The sequence below is a fragment of the Electrophorus electricus genome, chromosome 14 (genome assembly GCF_041902795.1).
Source record: "Electrophorus electricus isolate QZ-2024a chromosome 14, ASM4190279v1, whole genome shotgun sequence".
NCBI classification, from domain to species: Eukaryota; Metazoa; Chordata; class Actinopteri; order Gymnotiformes; family Gymnotidae; genus Electrophorus; species Electrophorus electricus.
In genome coordinates, this window is record NC_137510.1 from 24,240,000 (window position 1) to 24,262,500 (window position 22,501).

At 49.7% G+C, this 22,501-nt stretch overlaps 2 protein-coding genes across 3 annotated transcripts; one reads left to right on the forward strand and one right to left on the reverse strand.

Moving 5' to 3' along the window:
• On the forward strand, positions 1–11,928 carry vars1 (valyl-tRNA synthetase 1). 2 transcript variants are annotated; one of them, XM_027019456.3, is made up of 31 exons: positions 1–155; positions 706–1,052; positions 1,188–1,331; positions 2,216–2,405; positions 2,646–2,764; positions 3,363–3,438; positions 3,565–3,665; positions 3,791–3,918; positions 4,034–4,198; positions 4,400–4,481; positions 4,706–4,825; positions 4,971–5,079; positions 5,162–5,250; positions 5,343–5,433; positions 6,595–6,719; positions 6,840–6,943; positions 7,029–7,187; positions 7,459–7,549; positions 7,627–7,732; positions 8,352–8,422; positions 8,509–8,634; positions 8,743–8,847; positions 9,223–9,291; positions 9,416–9,494; positions 9,575–9,702; positions 9,896–10,051; positions 10,309–10,527; positions 10,837–10,948; positions 11,079–11,257; positions 11,350–11,499; positions 11,757–11,928. In XM_027019456.3, exons 2-31 carry the CDS (start codon positions 708–710, stop codon positions 11,823–11,825), a joined length of 3,807 nt encoding a protein of 1,268 aa, XP_026875257.3. In that variant the 5' UTR covers positions 1–155; positions 706–707; the 3' UTR covers positions 11,826–11,928. The 2 variants fall into 2 exon arrangements, with proteins under 2 accessions (XP_026875257.3, XP_081552820.1); XM_081696694.1 differs by lacking the exons at positions 1–155; positions 706–1,052; positions 2,216–2,405 and having other exon boundaries at positions 1,193–1,331.
• A 511-nt stretch (positions 11,929–12,439) lies between these two features.
• abhd16a (abhydrolase domain containing 16A, phospholipase) lies at positions 12,440–19,668 on the reverse strand. Its single transcript, XM_027019475.3, has 20 exons — positions 18,989–19,668; positions 18,445–18,501; positions 17,766–17,832; positions 16,900–16,986; positions 16,591–16,676; positions 16,406–16,479; positions 16,216–16,323; positions 16,008–16,122; positions 15,813–15,914; positions 15,653–15,716; positions 15,467–15,516; positions 14,744–14,867; positions 14,452–14,556; positions 14,267–14,330; positions 14,100–14,156; positions 13,925–13,987; positions 13,684–13,760; positions 13,477–13,575; positions 13,247–13,293; positions 12,440–12,957 (listed from the first exon to the last, which is right to left on the reverse strand). The coding sequence occupies exons 1-20, from the start codon at positions 19,088–19,090 to the stop codon at positions 12,874–12,876; spliced, it is 1,632 nt and encodes a 543-aa protein (XP_026875276.2). The 5' UTR covers positions 19,091–19,668; the 3' UTR covers positions 12,440–12,873.
• Positions 19,669–22,501: the final 2,833 nt, after the last annotated feature.

Sequence of the window (22,501 nt, forward strand, 5' to 3'; positions counted from 1 at the left end):
GTATTGGGAGGAGGTTTCCCATCAACCCTGTACTGTTTCAGTGGTTGCATCAGACGGCTTTGCTTTATGACACCGTGCGCAGCTTTGCGGCAGCGTTTTCTGTGTGTGTTTGTTCCTTGCATGCGGCGTTAGTCTGAGGTTTCTGCTCCTGGAAGGTAAGTGAAATATCGCCCAGACACTTATTAGCGGAGGTTGGACACACACACTCACACTCGCCGAGAGCTCTGGACGTTAACGTCAGCTGTATCGCTGAACACGTGTGTAGTTGACCCGCGTCTGACGCCTCAGGCTCACTGAGGAATCATCTGCTTCTTTATCTGTTCATGAAATATAGATGGCTGTGTTTATCCAAGCTGGTTCTTAGTAATGTTGTTTCAGTCGTTTATCATATCCTAATGTTTGACTCCTGAGGGGCGAGCTATGCTAGCTAGATTTCGTGTGTGAACTGGCATGTCAAAGTTTCCGGTCAGATTCGACTGTGTTGCTAAAACTTCACAAAGCCCAGAAGTCAGGACTCGCTAGATAAGTACACATACAGGGTGTAAGTATTTAACGCGACCTTTAATGCAACGTCTTGTTTTAGACGCGAAATAGAAAGTGAAACCACATCATCTCCCTTCAGGTCAGGTTACTCCATTATGTGGTTAATTGTGTATTTAATTGCAGGTGTAATTAAGTTGTTCTCTCTCCAATACCTTGTGCCAGAGATGGATACTCTATATGTGTCCTCCCACCCTGACGACTTCAGGAGCCTGCTGGTTCTGATTGCGGCCCAGTACAGCCCATCCAGCCCGCGCATCGTCACGGAGGAGCCACCCGCCGAGGTGGCCCGCGCTCGGCCCACGCTGCGGGTGGCCGGGGACCAGAGTGCAGCACTATTAGGTGCCGGCGCTGTGAGCTGGTACCTGGCCGCGCAGGGCAACCGGACGGGCCGTGGTGCCAAGCAGGAGAGCCAGGTTTGGCAGTGGCTGAGCTTCGCTGAAAATGAGCTGACGCCCGTGTCCTGTGCCGTAGTCTTCTCCCTGCTGGGGGTGAAGGGCATGGACAAAAAGGTGGGTGTGTCTCCGTGTATCCCACCATGTGTCCCCATGCCATCGTGGTTGTTTGTGTGTGTATTTGGTATCACAGTTCCCAAAAACTTTTATCCAGATTCTGGAAGTCTGTTCCTCCGTGTCCTCTGGTTCTAGATGCAGCAGAGTTCTCGGACAGAGCTGCTGCGCATTCTGAAGGTTCTGGATCAGGTGTTGGAATCACGGACATACCTGGTTGGAGAGAATGTGACACTGGCTGACATGGCTGTTGCTATGGCAGCACTGCTGCCTTTCAAATATGTAAGTGATCTTCTGTCACCTGAACCATTTATACAAAGACAGTGATGTGTGTGTGTGTGTGTGTGTGTGTGTGTATTTATTTGTGTTTGTCAAAGTACTATGCATGCCAGCTAACAAATTCAAAATGACACATACACATTGATACTCAAACTCTGGAGAGAGAGAGCGCCACAGCATCTGGGAGGGGGGGAGGTTACAACACATTAAAGGAATGCAAGAACATCTGCCCACCTGTTAGTCCAGCTACTGCAGGTGTTGGTAATACTAGGAATCGTTTCCGTTAATGGTTGTTTATTAATATTAGTTCATAATGCTATGAAACTTCTTACAGTTAATAAGCACCTTCCTTCCTTTGTTCCTTCTTATTCTGAATGCTTCAAAGTCATTTTATCTTGTCCATTTTGAGCAAACCTGCTGCTTTTCACCAACTCCCACAACAGCTTTGAAGAACAGAACATCTGGGCTCATGGCAACACAGTCCAATCCAGATTACTCACTGATCCAGTAATCAGTTATCCCAGTGATCCAAACGAATATCTAGTTATCCCAGTGATCCAAACGAATATCTAGTTAACTCAGTGATCAAACGAATATCCAATTAACGGAATAATCCAGTTAGCTCAGTGTTCCAGTTAACTCCGTGATCCAAACGAATGTCCAGTCAACTCTCTGATCCAGTTAGCTAAGCGATCCAAACGATGATCCAGTAAACTCAGTGATCCAGTTAACTCAGTAATCTACATAAGGAAGCACTAGCTCCTGGTCTGGAGTGTACACTAGGTCCCGTCCACGTCATCCGTTTTACAGGAACGCCTTCTGATTTGAACGAGGAAGTGCTCGTCTGGAAAGAGCTCCTCCGCCACACGTTTCCTCTTCTTCTTCAGGCCCTGGAGCCCATGGACAGGAAGACGCTGGTCAACGTGAGTAGGTGGTTCGACACGTGTGTGCACCAGCCCCAGTTCCTCAAGGTGTTGGGAAAAATCTCTCTGTGTGAGAAAATGGGACCCGTGCCGCCCACGTCTGCCTCCGCTGCCAGTGCTGACGGCACCACTCCCAGCGGCGCTCCCGTCAGCGGTGAGGATGCCTGTGGCAGCCTGGGAGGCTTTCAGCAAGCTTAACTGTTCTCCCATCCAGCCCCAAAGGCTTTTTTTTTTTAAGGATAGGGGATAAATGCAAGTACTAACTTGCCAACTGTTCACATATGGTCCTGGTGTCAGAAAATTGCAGAACATTTTGATTTTTATTTATTTATTTATTTTTTGTCTTTGTGGGTGATGGGTGGCTTTCTGAGCATCATGTCCTGGTTTCACACAGGTCCCCCCAAGACGGAAGCCCAGCTGAAGAAAGAGGCCAAAAAGAAAGAGAAGCTGGAGAAGTTCCAGCAGAAGAAGGAGATGGAGGAGAAGAAAAAGCAGATGCAGTCTCAGACTGAGGTGAGAGGGATACCCCCTTGCTCTTACACCCTCTGGTGGGCTGGGAGGAGCGTATTGCGTCGCCTTCCTCGCAGAACACGACTCAAGTTGTGGAGTTGTGAACACTCCAGTCCTGGAGGGTCACAGCTCTGGAGAGATTAATGGTTTTCTCTCCTTCCGTTTTGTCTCAGATTTCTGCACTGCTGCGGCTGTCCAGAACTAGAGCTTGAGACATTTCATCTAAATAATTTTAGAAAGCATCTGTCTCTTGGTCTTTCTATGCCCAGCACTGCGTTAGTTCAGAGCAGGAATGCCGAACTAGTTGAACTACCAGCTTAGTTCCTCAGACTGCGTCAAGCCTTGAGGCAGATGCATGCCTCCGCAACCTGGTTCCCTCAGATGTGATGCTTGTGGGCTAGCACGGCGTTTTAATCTGTACTGCTAATTTGTAATGCCAACTGCAGACAGTACTCAGTCCCAACATCATCCGGTTAGCATCAGTGATGGCAAAAGAAATGGCCAGCGTGTTGCCTCCGAGATGGAACAGGTGGTGACCTCTCTTGACCCCGTGTGAAAGAGATGCACTGAGTGTGTTGGGCATGTTGTATGTTGCGTGTAGAAGAAGGCCAAGCCAGAGAGGAAGGAGCTGGGCGTGATCACGTACAACGTCCCCACCCCGGCCGGAGAGAAGAAAGGCACGTATATGCATATGGCCAAGAGTGGAAGTCTGGATGGATATTACAAATACAGAGTGCTGTGTGTGAAACCTCCAATGTTTTTCCTCTGTGTTCCCTGCCCTCCCCCAACACACACACACACAGATGTGCTGAGCCCTCTGCCAGACTCTTACAGCCCCCAGTACGTCGAGGCGGCCTGGTACCCCTGGTGGGAGAAGCAGGGCTTCTTCAAGCCTGAGTACAGGGTAAGAGCACCCCTCTGAGAAGATGCATGTTCTGATTCATTTCACCCTGATTCATTTCAACTACTCGAGCGTCCGTTCGTTATTACTGTCCGAGGCCACAGCGAATCTGGTTCTTTATTAACTAGCGGAAGAACATCAGTGAGCCTAACCCACGTGGAGTCTTCATGATGTGTATCCCTCCGCCTAACGTGACCGGGTCTCTCCATTTGGGCCACGCCTTAACCAACTCCATTCAGGACTGCCTGACCAGATGGTGACCAATTACATTCTTTCTAGCAAAGCTCGTATGCGTTTTTCCGGCCACGGTTCGTGTGTCAGGCTGATGGGATGTGGGATGTTCTGCAATTACCCCACCCCCCACGCCACAGGCATCGCATGAGGGGCGAGACGACGCTGTGGAACCCCGGCTGTGACCACGCCGGCATCGCCACCCAGGTGGTGGTGGAGAAAAAGCTGATGAGGGAGCAGGGCGTCAGCCGCCACGACCTGGGCCGCGAGCGCTTCGTCCAGGAGGTCTGGAAGTGGAAGAACGAGTAAGTGTGTGTGTGTGTGTGTGTGTGTGTGTGTGATATAAAACGTGATTGAGTGAGTGTGTCTTATGAACACTTAACATGTATTCATTGCCTGTGAACGGTCAGGAGCCCTAATGTGTATTTATAACATCACTTCGGTCTAGAATGTAACTTCAGTCTCACGCACCATCTGATGGTGTCTCCTTGGTGTGTTGTCGTTAGAAAAGGTGATCGTATCTACCACCAGCTGAAGAAGCTCGGCTCTTCCCTGGACTGGGACAGAGTGTGCTTCACCATGGATCCTGTGAGTCGGGGAGGCATGAGCGTACACATACGCACACTGAGTTCCCATCTTTTGTAAGCCTAGGTGCACAAATCCGAAGGTTAGCCAATCTGATTAGAGTATTTCCTGGCTGCTAGCATGTAGCTCCACTGGTTTCCAGCAAGTCACCCATTAAACCGTGATGGGAACGTGCAGTGGGGTCTCGTGTGATTCGCTGACTGTTCATGACCCTTTTATGTGTGCAGAAGCTGTCGTTCGCAGTTCAGGAGGCCTTCGTGCGCTTGCACGAGGAGGGTGTGATCTACCGGAGCAAGAGGCTCGTCAACTGGTCCTGCACGCTGAACTCTGCCATCTCTGACATAGAGGTTCGTCCATCAACCTCAGCTACCTGTGTCCGCGCTGTCCATTGTTACTCGGGCCTCTGCTCCTCGGCGCCCGTGGGCGACCGCTCAGGTGCTCGGTGATGGCAGTGTTTGGGAGGTGCCCTTAACTTTTGCACCTTTTCTTAAGGTGGATAAGAGGGAGCTGGCGGGCAGGACTCTCCTCCCCGTGCCGGGATATAAGGAGAAGGTGGAGTTCGGAGTGCTGGTGTCCTTCTCCTACAGGCTCGAGGGCTCAGGTAAGCAGTGCGCCCCGGTAGAGTGCCAGGGTCTCACTACGTTTCGCCCTCGGTTAACGCACCTGCCGCGTCTCTCCCTCAGACGAGGAGGTCGTCGTGGCGACCACCCGTATCGAGACCATGTTGGGAGACACGGCCGTGGCCGTTCACCCCAGCGATCCCAGATACCAGGTACGTGCGTCCTCGCTGTTTTGCCCTCCGTCTGGGTTGGTTCCGGGGCGTCTCTGGCGTCTCTGATCCCTCCTCTCTCTTCCCCACCCTAGCACCTCAGAGGGAAGGTGGCATTCCACCCCTTCTGCGACCGCAGACTGCCCATCGTGTTCGACGACTTCGTGGACATGAACTTTGGAACAGGTGACTAGGATGTCCCAGATCCCAGTGGGAATACCAGTTTATTTGCCATACACCTTAGCGTGGATTAGGAATTTGCTCACAACAGCCATCTGGCACAGCCGACATTTATGTGCAAGAATGCTACTGGCAAGACGACGTTTGTGTTTTCCTGTGCCTGTCCAGCCAGTTATAAAGAGGAACTGGTTCATTGTCTTCCTGATGGTGGCTCTTGGTACAGATGTTTAGCAGGATGGGCCATGCTGTTTGTGGCATGGTGGGAGGGGCTGTTTGTGGTTAGGGATGTGTCAACAATGATCTCCATCTTACTGATCGAATTTTCCACCCGAATTTCCAATCCCGTGGGCTGGTGGTGCCCAAAAGCCTGAAGGACCTGATGGTGCTGACTGGCGAACCGTTCCGGGTCAGAGGCAGAGCGAAGCTGCTTTATTCCCGAAATGAGTGTGTCGGTTAGTCCATCTGTGCCATGCTTGGCCCACAGCCTGGTGTTGCTTTGACAACTCCTAGGACAGTAACATCAGGAAACTTGATCTCCACAGATGAGTCACTGGCCCCTATCGGTGGTGCCGAGTGAGTATAGAAGGAGAGTGAACAGACGTGGTGGATCTCCAGTGCTGAGATGGAATGCAGCCCCAGGAACTGGGGTTCGGAGCTACAGACACTCCTTCCTGTTTGTTAGAAAGCTTGTAATACAAATGCAGATGGAATTACATGTGTTTAGCCTGGAAAATGTCCCTTTGAGTTAATCCCGGTTTAACGGTGTTGAAAGCCGAATGGAAATCTAAAGGGAATCTTGATGTGTGTCCCTGGAGAGTCTGGATGTGAAATGAAAACCACCTTTAATTGCATCTTGTACAGATCAGTAGAATCTGTTAGCACAGGGTAGTATGTGAGAGTCTGGCCTGACATTATTCTTAACATTATTCTTCACTAATATGCTTCTTATCTCTCGCTCTGTAGTGTGTGTGTGCGCGTCGTGCGTGCGTGCTTTTAATTCCTACACTGCCATGAAGATCAATTGATCCCTCAAGAGGGAGCTCGATGATGAAATTCCCTGTCGAGTCACCTTCCGGGGGGCCAAACGCCCAGCTTGAGGAATGTGGCAATGTTGGTCGCGTCTGTTTGGTTTCGGCCGCCTGTCTGAGCTCCGCACTGACCCTGCAGGTGCGGTGAAGATCACGCCGGCTCACGACCATAATGACTACGAGGTGGGCGAGAGGCACAGTCTTCCCTTCATCAACATCTTGGATGAGAATGGCTTCCTCATCAACGTTCCTCCTCCATTCCTGGTATACACACACACACACACATACACGCGCACACTTCTTCATGAAGCATGGAAAAGTTTCCCCAAATACCTGACAGCTGTGAGCACAGGTGCGTTGACCCCTTACCTTTGCTGTCGGTAGGGCATGAAGCGCTTTGAGGCGAGGAAGGCCGTGCTGCAGGCCCTGAAGGACAGAGGCCAGTTCAAGGAGATCAAAGACAACCCGATGGTGGTGCCTGTGTGCAGGTCAGTGGCAGGAGCGGTCAGCTCTCACGGACCGTCCTAAACCTCCTGCGCTTAGTGCCCGCTTATTGTGTGTTTGCCCGCCCAGTCGGTCGAAGGACATCGTGGAGCCACTGCTGAAGCCGCAGTGGTACGTGGACTGCACGGAGATGGGCAAGCAAGCGGCAGATGCAGTCCGGAGCGGTGAGCTGAGGATTCTTCCGGACCACCACCTCAAAACCTGGTTCAACTGGATGGACAACATCAGGTGAGCTCCATGGTCCAGCGCCTCCTGGGGGACACGCGCGGAAGACGTCAAATAAAAACGCTACCCGATGAAGGCTCGCGGGGAGCCATCCGTGTGACGTTGGCAATGAAGATGTACTTGTCTGCTCGTTGCCAAGGAGATGGGAGAAGTACTTCATTCTGGATTGTGGCATTTTCGAACTGATGAAATGATGTCAGAAGGTCAAAGATGGTGTCTGTCATGGGTCTCTGGTGAAATGTGTGTGTGTGTGTGTGTGTGTGTGTTCGTTCAGGGACTGGTGTATCTCTCGGCAGCTGTGGTGGGGTCACAGAATTCCTGCATATTTTATTACAGTGAACGACTCCTCAGTCAAACCCGGAGAGGTGAGCACAGACACACTGATTCTGTGCAAGTACTGACACAGCACTCACCTTCAGAACATTGATGTGTGTGTGTGTAGGATGTCGACGGTCATTACTGGGTCAGTGGGCGGTCCGAAGAAGAAGCCAAAGAGAAAGCTGCCAAACGCTTCAATGTCACCATGGACAAAATCTCCCTGCGCCAGGGTAGCGCGCGCAAACACACACACACACACACACACACACACTCATAGATCATTACTACTTCTCCTCTGCCACAGCTTGTCCCGTTCCGACGTTTGACTGCTGTGTGCTGTCTTCATTTTGCTGACAAATCCTCAGTGATGCCGTGAGTCATGGAGGCCTGTCTCTTAGACATTTGCTTATTTTTAACATCCTGTAAGGTTTTTCTCCCAGAGGGACAGCCACATCGCTCATAGCACGATGAAATGTCAGTGTGTGCAAAATGGACGGAGGAGCAGGAGATCTGGAGGGGGGTTGTGTGTGGCTCGTTAGCTTAAGTGAACCTGAAGCCTTGCGCTGCATTAACCAGCCAGTGAACTCGGGCCTAAAGACCTCCAGTGATGTGAGGCACCAGAAAGTTGTTCATAGGTCATGTTCAGCTAAAACGCATTTCATTAGACTATTTAGTTGAAAATCACTGGATGTAACTAAAATTTGACTAAAAATAAAAGTGTATTTTAGTCATAGGACTAATGCAGTTAAATATTGGTGGCAAAGTGAAGACGTGTGTGTGTGTGTGTGTGTGTGTGTGTGTGTGTGTGTGTGTGTGTGTGTGTGTGTGTGTGTGTGTGTGTGTGTTTAGATGAGGACGTCCTGGATACTTGGTTCTCCTCTGGAATCTTCCCTTTTTCCATATTTGGATGGCCAAATGAAGTAAGCCCACCCCCTGACCAATCACAACCCTACCTGCTCTTAAAGCTGTGATTCTAGTATGGCATTTTTGTGTGTGTGTGTGTTAGAGCGAGGACCTGAGTGTGTTCTACCCAGGCACACTGTTGGAGACGGGGCATGACATTCTCTTCTTCTGGGTGGCACGCATGGTCATGATGGCCCTTAAACTCACAGGCAAACTCCCATTCAAAGAGGTGCGTGTGTGGGTTTAAAGCAGCAAATGTAAGTGTTGCCAAACAGACCTCATTACCTCTTCTCAGGGGTATTCATTCCCTAAAGTGGTGTGTGTGTGTGTGGTTCAGGTGTATCTGCACGCCGTGGTACGGGATGCCCATGGCAGGAAGATGAGCAAATCTCTGGGGAACGTCATCGATCCGCTAGACGTGATCACCGGCATCTCGTTGGAGGTGAGAACGTCGGCTTGGTTGCTCCGCCGTCTGCCCTCAGCTGCCCTCACCCTTCAGACCTTAACGCCTGTACAAGTGTGCTCCCAAAGGGAACACGTGTACAGAGAGAGGCCCATACGCACGTCCTTTCTGGAAAGCCTTGCCACAAGATTTCAGTGGGAATCTGCGCCCCGTTCAGTCAGACGTGAGGTTGGGCGCTGATGGTCGAGAAGCCCTGGCCATGGGCAGACTGGCAGATTGATTGGCTGTGTGATTTTATTTATTATACCATTTTATAATATTTATTATACTCCTGTTAGCAGTGGGTGTGGCTGAAACGCGCGCGCACGCGCGCGCGCGCCTCCTTACTGAGTTTGTGTGTGTGTGTGTGTGTAGGGTCTCCATGCTCAGCTGAAGGACAGCAATCTGGATCCAGTGGAGACTGAGAAGGCAAAGCAGGGACAGGTATAACTGATTTCACTCCACACACAGTCCCAGCACGCGCCAGTGTGGTGGGAGCACGACATGGACGAGGCATGCCCGCCTGTGCAGGGAGGCTCCTGGTAAAGTTGTTGTGGTCTTGCTGCAGAAATCGGACTACCCCGGGGGAATCCCAGAGTGTGGGACGGATGCTCTCAGGTTTGCCCTGTGTGCCTACACCAGCCAAGGTAATGCCCACACTGACCTGTCAATCAAACCTCCAACCCCATTCTGAGTGCCTGCCATCACTCACACTCTCTCTCTCTAGGGAGGGATATTAACCTGGATGTGAACAGGATCCTGGGCTACAGGCATTTCTGCAACAAGCTGTGGAACGCCGTGAAGTTTGCCATGAAGACTCTAGGTGAGGGCTTTGTGCCCTCGGAGGAAGCCCAGGTGAGAAGCTCTCCCACTCGGAGAGGAACATCATGCCTTGGGGCTTCCTAAGCCCCTGAGGCTTATATAGTTGACCTGAGGATGCAGATCCTCTGTTAGATGTGTTGTGTGGGCCGAGGAGCAGCGCGCTGTGGCACCGTGCTCTCCGTTACGCCTCGCGTTCTCTGTTACACCCCTTCTGTCCCTGTTGCAGCTGTGTAGTGATGAGAACGTGATGGAGCGCTGGATCTTGTCCCGGCTGTGCGCCGCCGTCAGCCTGTGTGGGAACGGCTTCCAGGAGTACGACTTCCCTGCTATCACCACAGCGACCTACAACTTCTGGCTTTACGAGCTGTGCGACATCTATCTGGTAGTGTAGCGGATGTCGTGTGATCGATCGCTCACTCGCTCGCTCTCTCTCCTCTCCATCTGTCTTTTTTGTTCTCTTCTTTCTTCTCCCCACTGTCAGCCGTTTTTTTTTTTTTTTTCTCTTTCATTTTGTATGGACGTACTTTATTTGATGAACGTATCACCTGTGGCCTCAGGAAAATGAGTGAGTTTAAAAGGCGCCGTGTGAAGGTCGTCTTGCGTGTGTGTGTGTGTGTGTGTGTGTGTGTGTGTGTGTAGGAGAGTATCAAGCCCGTGTTCAGCAGGACGGATCCCGAGGGCCAGACACGGGCAGATGTGTGCAGACAGACCCTCTACACCTGCCTGGAGGTGGGGCTCCGCCTCCTGTCTCCCATCATGCCCTTCGTCACCGAGGAGCTTTTCCAGCGGCTGCCGCGGCGACGCCCTCAGGACTGCCCCCCCAGTATCAGCGTCACATCTTACCCAGAGAGCTCAGAGGTGAGGCACGAGCAGCGGCTTGGGGGAGGGGTCAAAGTTCAGAGTGTAACCTAGCACTGGCTTATGGAGCCACAATAAAGGTGTGTGGTATGAGTTCATGGTGGGCTCATTTATGACGGACCGCAACGCTGGCGGAGGGAGAGATGTAGGCGGAGGGAGAGATGTAGGCGGAGGGAGAGATGTAGGCGGAGGGAGAGATGTAGGCGGAGGGAGAGATGTAGGCGGAGGGAAAAAAAAGGTGGTTGGTGGGTACGGTGACGTTACTGCCCCCTTGTGGCTTGACCTGCTCCTCGATTTGCCCCGTGGCAGTTCTGCTGGCACAGCGAAGAGCTGGACCGGCAGATGGAGCTGGTGATGACCGTGGTCAGAACGATCCGATCACTCCGGGCCGACTACAACCTGACCAAGACGCGCGCTGACTGTAAGACCACTCCAGCACGGACATAGCCCTTCATTATTAACCTCAACATGGAGGATCTCTCCTGCCTGTGAGGTTTAAAGGAGGTGCTGGAACTCCTCACCACAAACCTTTTCTTTTTTTTTTTCGTTAGGTTATCTGCAGTTCATAGACGCTGCTACAGCGTCTCTGGTGGAGAAATACAGTCTGCAGATCCAGACGCTCTCCTACTCCCAGGCAATCCACCCCATCACCGCGGACGACAGCAGCATCCCAGAGGGCTGTGCGGTAGCCATCGCATCCGACAAATGCACCGTCCATCTCCTGTTGAAGGTGAGGGTGTTTGCCGTTCGGAACACGAAGAATTCTCCGTTTATGTCCACATGGATGCGTGTAAACATTCCTGGAGTCGTTTCGCGGTCCAGGGCCTGATCGACGTGGAGAAGGAGCTGGCCAAGCTGCATGCGAAGAGGGCTGAGCTGGAGAAACAGCTGGAGAAGCTTCAGGAGAGGACTGAGAAGAGCGACTACCTCGAGAAGGTTCCGGCGAAGGTGCAGGAGCAGGATGCCGAGAAGGTGAGGGGAGCGCGGAGAGGCGAGCTGCTCCAGGGCTGCCGCTGACCCACAGCGCTGCATGGATCTCTCCAGCCTGGGGGAGCTCACCTTTCACGTCTTGTATCAGCAGTGGCCTGATCAGACCAGATTACAGAGAACGAGGGATATCGGATGTAGCAAATATGTCTTGCATATACAGAACGTGACCATGAAAATACTATAGAGTTGGATTGCACATAATCAGTTCTCTTTCTCTCTCTCTCTCTCTCTCTCTCTAGCTGAAGCAGATTCAGACAGAACTGCAGAAAGTGAAGGAAGCAACAGAGAACTTCAGGAGAATGTTATAACCGTCCTGCGTTTGGTTTTCGCACTGACTGCTGGAGCTGTTTGTCTCTGCTGCGTAACTGAAGTCCTTAAGTGGAACCCTCATTAAATCTCGATATTGGCTCACATGCTCTCGTGCCTTTCCTTCTTTAAGGAGACTGGGCAGGCTGTTGGGCACCAGGGGTGCAGCATGGAGCCCTACGCTCACATCTAAACCTTGACGATACCACACAGTCTCTGGCCTGCTAGGGTGGTGTGAGAAGGTCTGGGACCAGTTATGCATTTTCTCTCGTGGTTCAGACTACGTTATGGGGGCTGAATGGGAACTACTGGTTTGCCACGTAATATAAAGAGGGGGACGTTAAATAATACAACATGGGGACATTTAAATCAATCAGATTAATAAATTTGAGTGCACTTGTTCATACTCATCATCCTCGCACTTTTTAGCCACACCCACTTGGATGCTGAGATGGAGGGCACCGAGAATGGAGTTGACATTTCATTCTCATTTAGGACACAACAGGCTGAAATGCTTTTCATCAGAGTGAATAATACCACAGGCAGCAAGGTTTTTTTTTTCTTTTTCTTTTAAATAACCAGATAGATTTTCCAGTGTTTACATGGACCAACCACATAGTCTCACATCCTTTTTTATTATGCATAATTAATACATTAACATCCAGGGCATTATTTTAGGGTTCCAGTTGGGTTCATGAACGCTCACAAAACGGAGGAGGAAAAATTATGGAGCAGGAGGAGACTAAAGGGATTGGGCGAACCCTTCGGGAATGCGCCGTTCTACCAGAGAGAACGAAGACTAGGCGGGAGGCTTCCTTCAAGAACCTTAGACACGTCAGCCAACCACAACGGAGGTTTTGAGTCAAACTGGTTAAAAAAAAAAAAGTTTAAAACAAAACCAAGCAAACAAAAACACCAGACAAGTACCAAACCATGCAGACACCCAAAAAACCACGATCTCAGCGACCGGGACTGACGCCAAATTTCCTGCCGAAGGCTTTCTGTGCTTCTGAGATTCTTTCTCTCTCCCCCTCATTCCTCCCACGGTTGCTACAGCTTCCAGGGAGTGTGGAACTCCGCAATGGGGAGTGGAGTGCAATGTGTCGTCTCAAAGTTCCTCATGTACTTCCGGGCCTAAAACAAACCAGAAAGCACAAAATGAACAGAAGTTTACAGAAAGTTTAGTCTCTTCAGAAGCTACAAATGTGCTCGAGGCGGCAGAAATGCTCTTGAAGCCGGCATCGTTGCGTACAGCGTACTGTGAGGCTGCTTAAAACTTCAGTGTCCGTGTGCCTCATCCTCGCACATCTCACTACCACTTAAGCTCTGAACAGCGCGCCGGGCTGCAGGGGTGTGACTTTAGCTTCGAACTGAGAATGCGGGTAGTGCGAGATACAGCAGCAGAGGAAAGGGCTGGTCTCACCAGGAATAGTGCGAGCTGCCGTCTGCCTTCTGCCGTCATGTCCTCACCTGACAACGACACACGACAGCTAGTTAGCGCCTCGGCTCCTTTCCCAGGTGCTGACACGGCAGGTTCGCAGGAGTCCGGTGCGGTGACCCGGTCCCCGTGGGCGCTGCCGTTCTCGACTTTGTTTACAGTCTGGCGCGGTCAGAGATCGACGCTGTAACCCGAGCGACCGCGGCTATGCTTACCGACACTCCAGGGGAAAGGCGTCTCCCCCTCGGCCTGATAGGACTGGAGCACGGACAGGCACCAGTCTCCGTCCACCTCGTAGCTACTGTACACGAACTCTGGGAGGGGAGGGAACAGTGAAGAGGGACGACTTACAAATGACTTCCGACTTAAGTCTCCTGCTTGCAGGGTTACCGCGCAGGCAGACATGTGGAGTGGACACGCACCTTCCTCCACCTGCGAGCCAGCCGAGAGCCACTGCCTGACCGCCCGGACGCTGTCCTCGGTCATGACTTTAGGATACCTGAGACACACCGGGGACAGAATTAGCAAGTGAACCCGAGACGGTATCGATCTCACGAGGCATTGCGTTTGTAGGACGGATGCTGACTTAGGACTGGCAGTCAAAAACCTGGTCCTAGGTCAGGCTGGTTTACTTCAGGAGGTATGATGGGTGCGGGGTCAGACCTGTACTGAAGCAGTCTGAGCAGAAGGTTGTTGCCTCTGTTGGACATGATGTCCTCTGGTCCCCTGCGGCACACGACAGCGCAAACAATCAGCGCAAACACGACTGCGTTATAAACGATGGATTCAGATCTATTTTATCGTCTCGGTCAGAGCAGACGCTGTGGGAAGAGCTCACATGGTCGTGATGATTTCATCTTTGGTTCTTCGGATCAACAGCACGGGTCCCTGGTACCTTTTTAAGGAGCAGGGTGGACAGGTGTGGACAGCCTGATTAACACAGCACAGACATGCCAGCGGAGTTCAGCTCATGTTTCTAGGAATACAGGATGCACCAGGTCTTACTTGCAAAGCTGCTCTGCATTGTTCAAGTTCATGTACTTCCTAACTGTGTGGGTCACCAGTGGTCCTGTTCCAAACACACACACACAGAATAACCAATATACCAATATTACCAAGGCCAATATACAAATGCCTTTCAGGACGTGTCAGCTTCGAGAGGGCATAAGGGGTCCTCTAGGGTCACTCACTCCAGCTGTCTGGCATGACCTTCAGGGCCAGGGGCAAGAGGTCGTCAAATGAGGCATCCAGAACCACCGCTTGGATCTCAGGGTATGACATCACTGCCCAACTGGCTGGAGCAGGCACAGGAAGGAATGACACAGAAAAATATGAAATCAGACATATCATTTTTGGCACATATTTTGTAATATGCTGAATAAATAAATAACTACAATACTAAAACTACAACAAAGAACTGGATTTGATAATGTAGACCTAATCTAAACACCAGTAGACGGTCAGTGTCTGCCAGCTGTTTACCTGTAAAGCCTCCTATTGACCAGGCATACACCACAATGTCACTCATCTGAAAGCCCAGCTTGTGCACAGCAAACTGAATCACTACATCCATGGCATTGGCCTCATTCTGAGGGAATGGCACGCCCTGAGAGAGAGAGAGAGCGAGAGAGAGAGCGAGCAGGAGTGTGTGTGTGTGTGTGTGTGTGTGTGAGAGATAGTGAGTGAATGTGTGCATGTGTCAGAGAGCTGAAGTTTCACTGCTGTTGCCTGACGTACGCATGGCAGACGTCAGCCGTTAATCCACTGTCTGCCCGTTTGTCTGCTCTGAACTCATGAAGGGCGTATGGGTCGAGTTGAACTAGTGATATCTGATGTATCGCTATATCAGAAATGTCATATCCCAGTAAAGCCAAAAACCTGGAACATTTCCTCACAATATTATTATAGATTAGAAATAGACTCTTAAGACTTTTTTCCTCCTTCACCCTTAGCTTTGATCCTATAGCTTTGTTACCGTGACATTAAACCTGAGGAAATTCGATATACAGCCTGGTCAGTAAAGGGGAAACATTGGGAGGTTGAGCGGTATTCCAGGTCAGGGCTGGGAGACACTGGATTAGGAACTCTGCACCGAGGCTACCTGCTTCTGCATGAGCACCAGATCAGCATCAGCTAGCAGAGGAAGCAGAGGTGCCCACGTGGGGGGTTGGGGGTGGGCGAGGGCTGGGGCCAGGGCCTGCTTACCGTGCTGCCCGCGAAGCCGGGATGGTTCCAGCCCAGGACGGAGTAGCCACCTGGCAGAGGGGTGCAGAGAGGCAGACGGACGTGGCGTGACACCGTCACCAGGCATGGCGATTGGCTGCTTCAGCGGGTTTTCACGACTAATCTGTTGTGCTTTAGGTCTGAGTTTACGCTTTTACGCACGCTTACCGTCCAGTGGAGTGTTCATGCAGCCCACCTCGTAGAAACCAGCATTTCCCTCACAGCAGATCACCTGCAACGCACACAAGTTGCGTTTATGTTTAATAGAGCTTATCCTTTTAATAGACATCTGAACACACACACACACACACACACAGTCACCCCTCACCAGAGTTTTGCCGTTTGGTCCCCTGTCTCCCCGGCGGTCCACAAACATGCTGTCGATTTCATTGCCGTCACACGCCACCAGCTTGTTCCTCTGGCCGTAGTACTGAGGGCAGGCAGAGAAGAGGCTGTGGTCAGACGGCAGGGGTGGGGTGGACGCGGCCTGTGCGGCGGGGTGAGGGGGCGTGGCCTTACGTACCTCCTCGATGAGCCTGGCCTGACCCTGGAGCAGCATGGGCCTCATGGCCTTCTGGAGCAGCCCCACAGAGCCCGGGTACAGCATCCTCCGCCCGAATGAGTGCGCGATGAGGTAGCTGCCATACACACACACACGCGCCTCATTATCTATGGAGCGCTGCTGTAGTCACACACATGTAGCATGCTGTGTGTGTGTGTGTATGTGTTACCTGATAACATGGCATGGCAGTGTTCGTACTGAACTGAGCAGACTGTCTGTTGCCCCTCTGTGCTTGGGCTCAGGCTTCAGCAAGGACACGCCTGCCTTTGATAACTTCCTGTCAAGACAACAATCGTATCTCAGCAATGCAGCCAGGTGTAGACTTCTCCTTTATTACTGGACACACACACACAACTTACGGATTGCTGACTTCTTTCCAGCTGAAATCTGCTGGCCAGTGTGAGAAGTCAAAGTCGTAGCTGGCAAGTTTTCTCTAAAGGGGAGAGGGAGGAGACACAATCGTCAACACAGATGCCATAACTACATGAGCACCTTTCAAACTGCTCTCAAAGGGCTTGTTGCCGTGACGATGTCAAGCCCTCACCTTGTTGCTAGGTGTGCGGTTTTTCCTGGTCTCCTCCAGAATGGTGATAAACTGAAGATACTCAGAGTTTCTCCAGCGACCCCAGCCTAGCGACCACACACACACGTACCATCTCACTGGCCAAAACTTTCCGTGTGGCTTTATGAAAGGTCATAAATATTTCAGGCCAATTAATGCCTAATTAACTGCTACAGGCTATAGAGTGGCATAGCAATGAATCCTTCTGAAAGAAATATTAAATACCTGATTGTTACAGTGTGTTGTGAGTATTGCTGTGAGTCATGTGTTCTAGAGCAGGTGAATACCAACCTCTCAAACATGCTACGCCCAGCAAGCAGACCAACGCCGTGCCCACGTACTGGCTAAGTGGAACCAGCTTACTGCTGCAGATGTAGCCTAGAAGACAACAGGTTCATATTTCCCAGAATCCCTTTATGGAAACCGGCTCAACTCTCAAGCCTACGATACCTGAATGTCTGTGCTTCTGTTTGTCATTTCTGGAAGGCTTGAAATAAAACATGTCTGAATAAAGGAATTCTCTCTGTACTGCACCAGGTTCAATATGTGGTATTTACTTAAATACTTCCATTAATTTCCAGGAATGTAGTATTGCACATTCAATAAAAATGGTTGAATCTCAGCAATATAAGTAATTAGCATAGCACAAGTAATTACAGCAATATAAGTAATTTATACTAGTCATTCAAACACAGTGTTAAGTGTTTAGACATTTAACCACAGTGTTCAGTAGTTCAACTAGCCATTCAATCAAAGTTCAGTCCCACTCTCCACAATAAGAGACATGGGAACCTGTTTGTACACAGCCACCTGATATGAGATTCAAACAGTTACATGCTGGCTATCACACATCAGCTGTATTTTAGAAATCTGCAAAGGGAATGTGTGGAAGGCTTATGCCACAACACTGTTAAAGCACGACTCATTTGACATGATTAAACCTGATTGGGCCGCCATTATAATCAAGTTCCCATAGTGAGACAACAGCCATTTACAGGCCCTTCCTGTCACCCGGAGGCAATCAGGAGTCTACAACTCTTGATTACCCGCCACAGGAGGAAGGAAACGGAGCAAAAAACGTGGACTGGCAGGGGGGTTCACAAGAACCGAGAATCTCAGCATTACGTGTGCATGCATGTAATTGGTCGTGCGTTCACCTTTCCTGTAGAGATAGCAGAGAATGAGAGGTGAACTGTAGTAAGACAGGGACCACAGCGCCAAGGCCTGTTGGGGGGGGGGGGGGGGGGTTGGACAGGAGGAGAAGGCTCTGGTCACTACCCCGGGACCGCACACACACGACAACTCATCAACTAGCCGCCTTCCAGGCAATTAGAGGAGTGTTTCTCAATGCCAGTTCCAGAGGTCCAACAATGTGGACTGTTTTGTGCACTACCCCTCTGATCTAGAATGTTCCATTCAACCCCATCAACACCTTCGCAAGGTGAACCAGGCAGGTTAGAGCAGGGATGTTAAACAGGTAACTGTCCAGGACTAGGAATGAGGAACGCTGCTCCATGCAGACCAGTGATATTCAAACCTGGACCTCGAATCCAGTCCTGGATTTTGTAATCCCTCGTACTTGATTTAATGAGTCATGTAAGCGGTCAGTCACCCTGTCATCACACCTGACTCCTGGACAAAGGCAGGGAGGAGACTCTATAGGACCTGGACCCTGAGGACTGAGATTTGAATACCTTTGATGTAGACAATAACAGTTCTGTTTACAGACGATACTCTAGATCCTCTTTCTCCTTGTGAGGAAAAGTGAAACGCAACACGCAACTAGAGCAAAAAAGTCTGCTTGTGCCGGCGGAGACCCGCCAGCCAGTGACTTACCCAACCGAGGATACTGTCCGTGTGTCTTTCCAAACTTCTAGGTTGGTAATCCCAGCCCTGAATAAAAGGAGGATCGGACATTAGCTGAACGGGTGAACCGCCCGTGTTCTTTCCAGACTGTGGGTACAGACGTGCCCGACTGTCGAGACTTCATCTACACAGTAACGTTTCCTGAACGCGGAGCTCTCAGCAAAAACACTGACAGCTCACTAGCTAGCTAGCTAACCTAGCTACAGCAAGCCCGTCTCACCAAGGTCTAAAACAAAGCTTACTAAAACAGGCCCAGCTACACTTTTCTTTCCCGTTGCTAACTGACATGACGCCTCATGTCACGAATAAGCTACAGTTTTTGCGTTAAAACCTCCCACAGCGCTCATTATGAGACTTTTCCAGCTGTTATTGGTGTGTTGGCTAGCCAAAGCGTTAGCTTAGCTTATTTTAGCAAGCTAACCCGTCCAGTGTCGAGGTGGTACCATGGCTACGCTTCTCTAACGTGTCCCCATGTCCACGTTTGGGGACTGTGTTGTAAAAGAGGAGTCCATACCCGCCTTCCTGCCCTGCCCTCGGGTCGGGGCTGTTCCGGTGGACGGTGAACTCTATGTAGATTAGGCCCAAGAAGGCAGCGGAGCCACAGCCAGCCGGCCATCCTTCCCTGGGTGATGGCTAACTACGGAAGCCCGGAAATTCTCCGCGAATCAAAAATTCACCCAGCGTGCCGTAGATGGTGAGAATCAGACAGCGAGACTGCAAACGACGTGACCCTCAGTCATGTTTACGTGCTTTGATTTCTGTTTATGACTAATTATTATCATTCCTAATCATTATTACTGTTATTATTGCTGTCATAACACTGCTATTCTTGACGTGTGCAGATCTGGATCCCCAAATGGGGTCCCAGGGAAAAGACCCACAAACACTCTCACGACCCTCCGTGTGTTCCTGGGTCCCAGACTCCCTGGCTGGTGTGAAGGGGGTCTCACTTACGCCCCGTTTTTGTGGCAGTTTACGAACGCACTGGATCATTCTGTCATATGTGTCAGTTCATCAGGACCCACAGACCACTGTCCTGCTGTAATAATGCAATATACCTGTAGAAAACACTGTATAAATACGGTATACCTGTAGAAAACACTGTATAAATACTGTATACCTGTAGAAGATACTGTATAATGCTGTATAAATACTGTATACCTGTAGCAAATACTGTATATTACTGTATAAATACTGTATACGTGTAGAAGATACTCTATATATACTGTATACTTGTAGAAAACACTGTATAATACTGTATAAATACTGTATACCTGTAGAAGATACTGTATAATGCTGTATAAATACTGTATACCTGTAGAAAACAATGTATAATACTGTATAAATACTGTATACCTGTAGAAAACACGGTATAATACTATATAAATACTGTATATGTGTAGAAAACACTGTATAATGCTGTATAACTGTAGAAAGGGCAGGATTGGGGTTAGAATAACAATGCAACAGCACCTGAGAAACACTACCCCAGGACCGCACACACATGACAACTCATCAACTCGCCACCATGCAGCTAGAGGAGTGTTTCTCAATGCTAGTTCCAGAGGTCCAACAATGTGGACTGTTTTGTGCACTATCCCTCTGATCTAGAATGTTCCATTCAACCCCATCAACTCCTTCGCGAGGTGAACCAGGCAGGTTAGAGCAGGGATGTTAAACAGGTAACTGTCCAGGACTAGGAATGAGGAACGCTGCTCCATGCAGACCAGTGGTACTCAAATCTGGACCTCGAATCCAGTCTTGGATTCCTGAGAAACCTGAGAAACACAGTAAAACTAGACCACCTCCAAAAAATAAATTATTTTACAGTTGTCTGTAAACAAACAGATTTCAAGCTCGAGCATTCCTCTATAATGTCACTTGTCTCCAAATATGTCTTCAAGTATGATGCTAGCGTATATTTATTTGTCGTGGCCGCCGTTTTGAAATGTCGTGGCCTTTTGTCACGTATACTTGCTCCCACCGTTACGTTACGCCCGCTGTCCAATATCCTCACTGGCTTCCTGTAAAAATTTAAATGACTCCTCCTTCACGTGCAAAGCCATAAACAACCTCACTCCTTCACGCCTGCCTGATCTTCTCCTTCCTCACAAACCTACTTGCGCACTCAGATCTTCCTTCCTCCACCCTGCTCCAGCCTGCTTGCCCGTGGTGATTGTGGCTTGTCTAGTTCTTCCCCTTCCGCTCCAGCAGTTCTCTCTATATTCAAATCTAGCTTTAAAAAAAAAGATCGTCCCCTTGCCTATAAAACACAAACATAAACCCCCTTCCATCGGCTCTTGTCCGTGGCCTGTAAGTGCTGTTCGTTAATGTTCTATATACTGGACATGTTGTCTTATGTCCATCAAGTGTCTTTTTACTGACTATTGTAAGCATCTTTGGGTCCTTGAAAAGCGCAACATAAATACAACGTATTATTATTGTTATTAAATGTCCCTGAAGGAAAACAAGGCCACAGAATGGGAGAGTCACAGTAATGTTCTGAGAGAGATGGGGGAGTTAGCTAGATAGAAGACAGCTGATCGAGTGCCAGAAGTGATAAGTATTGAATACAGTTAAATCTACAATAACATTGTAATTCAGTAATAGAAATATCTGGATCGTCTCTCTTTTGTCTAGCCAGCTAAAGGCCTTATGTGTTCTCTCTCCTTTCTCCTCTCTCTCTCTCTCCTCTCTCTCTCTTTCTCCTCTCTCTCCTCTCTCTCTCCTCTCTTCTCTCTCTCTCCTCTCTTATCTCTCTCCTCTCTCTCTCCTCTCTCTCTCTCCTCTCTTCTCTCTCTCTCCTCTCTCCTCTCTCTCTCTCTCTCTCTCTCTCTCTCTCTCTCTCTCTCTCTCTCATCTCTTCTCTCCCTCTGCTCTTTCTCCTTTCTCATCTCTCCTCTCTTCCCTCTCTCCTGTCTCTCTGTATCAGAACATTAATGTGACTCCCCCACCCTGCTGCCTTCAGGGAAATCAAAAAAATTGTGGCCATGTGATATAACATTATAGTTACAGCAGTTCAAGTATCAAGCATGTCTTCTTGTTTCCATTTCCATGGTTGTTGTAGTGTCCAGTGTGTGTCTCAGTGTCCATTATGGTTGTTGTAGTGTCCAGTGTGTGTCTCAGTGTCCATTATGGTTGTTGTAGTGTCCAGTGTGTGTCTCAGTGTCCATTATGGTTGTTGTAGTGTCCAGTGTGTGTCTCAGTGTCCATTATGGTTGTTGTAGTGTCCAGTGTGTGTCTCAGTGTCCATTATGTTTGATGTAGAGTCCAGTTTGTGGCATTGTAATGTTACAGTTGGTTTTGTCCTGATGTATTGTACAATGTGTCTTCTGTATTTAATTTTCTCCTCTGTACATTTACTGACTTTGCTCTCTATCTCTCACTGTGTGTGTGTGTGTGTCCTGCTATTTTCTATCTTTGACAAAAAAAGGTTATGGATAAAGGTTACCTCAAAAGAAAGGTCTGTGCAGTATGTTGTGATTTCTGTTAATAAATGTGAACCATGCCTATTTTCCCATTTGCCAGCTTTAGGTATATTAGGCAAACATCTATGGTAAACTGGTTTTATAACAAATATAAAACCACTACTGAGCCGTTTAACGACATTACAGGGTGTGTTTAATGGCTTTTAAAATCTCATAAACACTCCGCTCAGTGGATCAGTTCCTGCAGGGTGTGTGTGTGTGTGTGTGTGTTGGGATGGGAACCCAGGCAGGGGCCCGTGGTCTTGTCATCAGCCTACGATGGCACACAACAGAGTGGCAACCTGTAGTCCATCTAGCTGTCCTCTTCAGCTCTCACGTACCCGATTCTGCTCACAAATGCATCCATAACAGCGCCTCCATTCCTCGGTAGGAGCTGTGTCTAGAGCCATGAGGAGTAGGGTCCCAAGAGGGGTTTTTTTTGCTTCTACAAGTGTGTGTGTGTGTGTGTGTGTGTGTGTGTGTGTGGGCGTGGGTGAGCTGCTGCCTGTCAGGCATTTCTTTAGGGCTGCCGGGCAGGTTTCTGTTCCTACGTGCTCTTG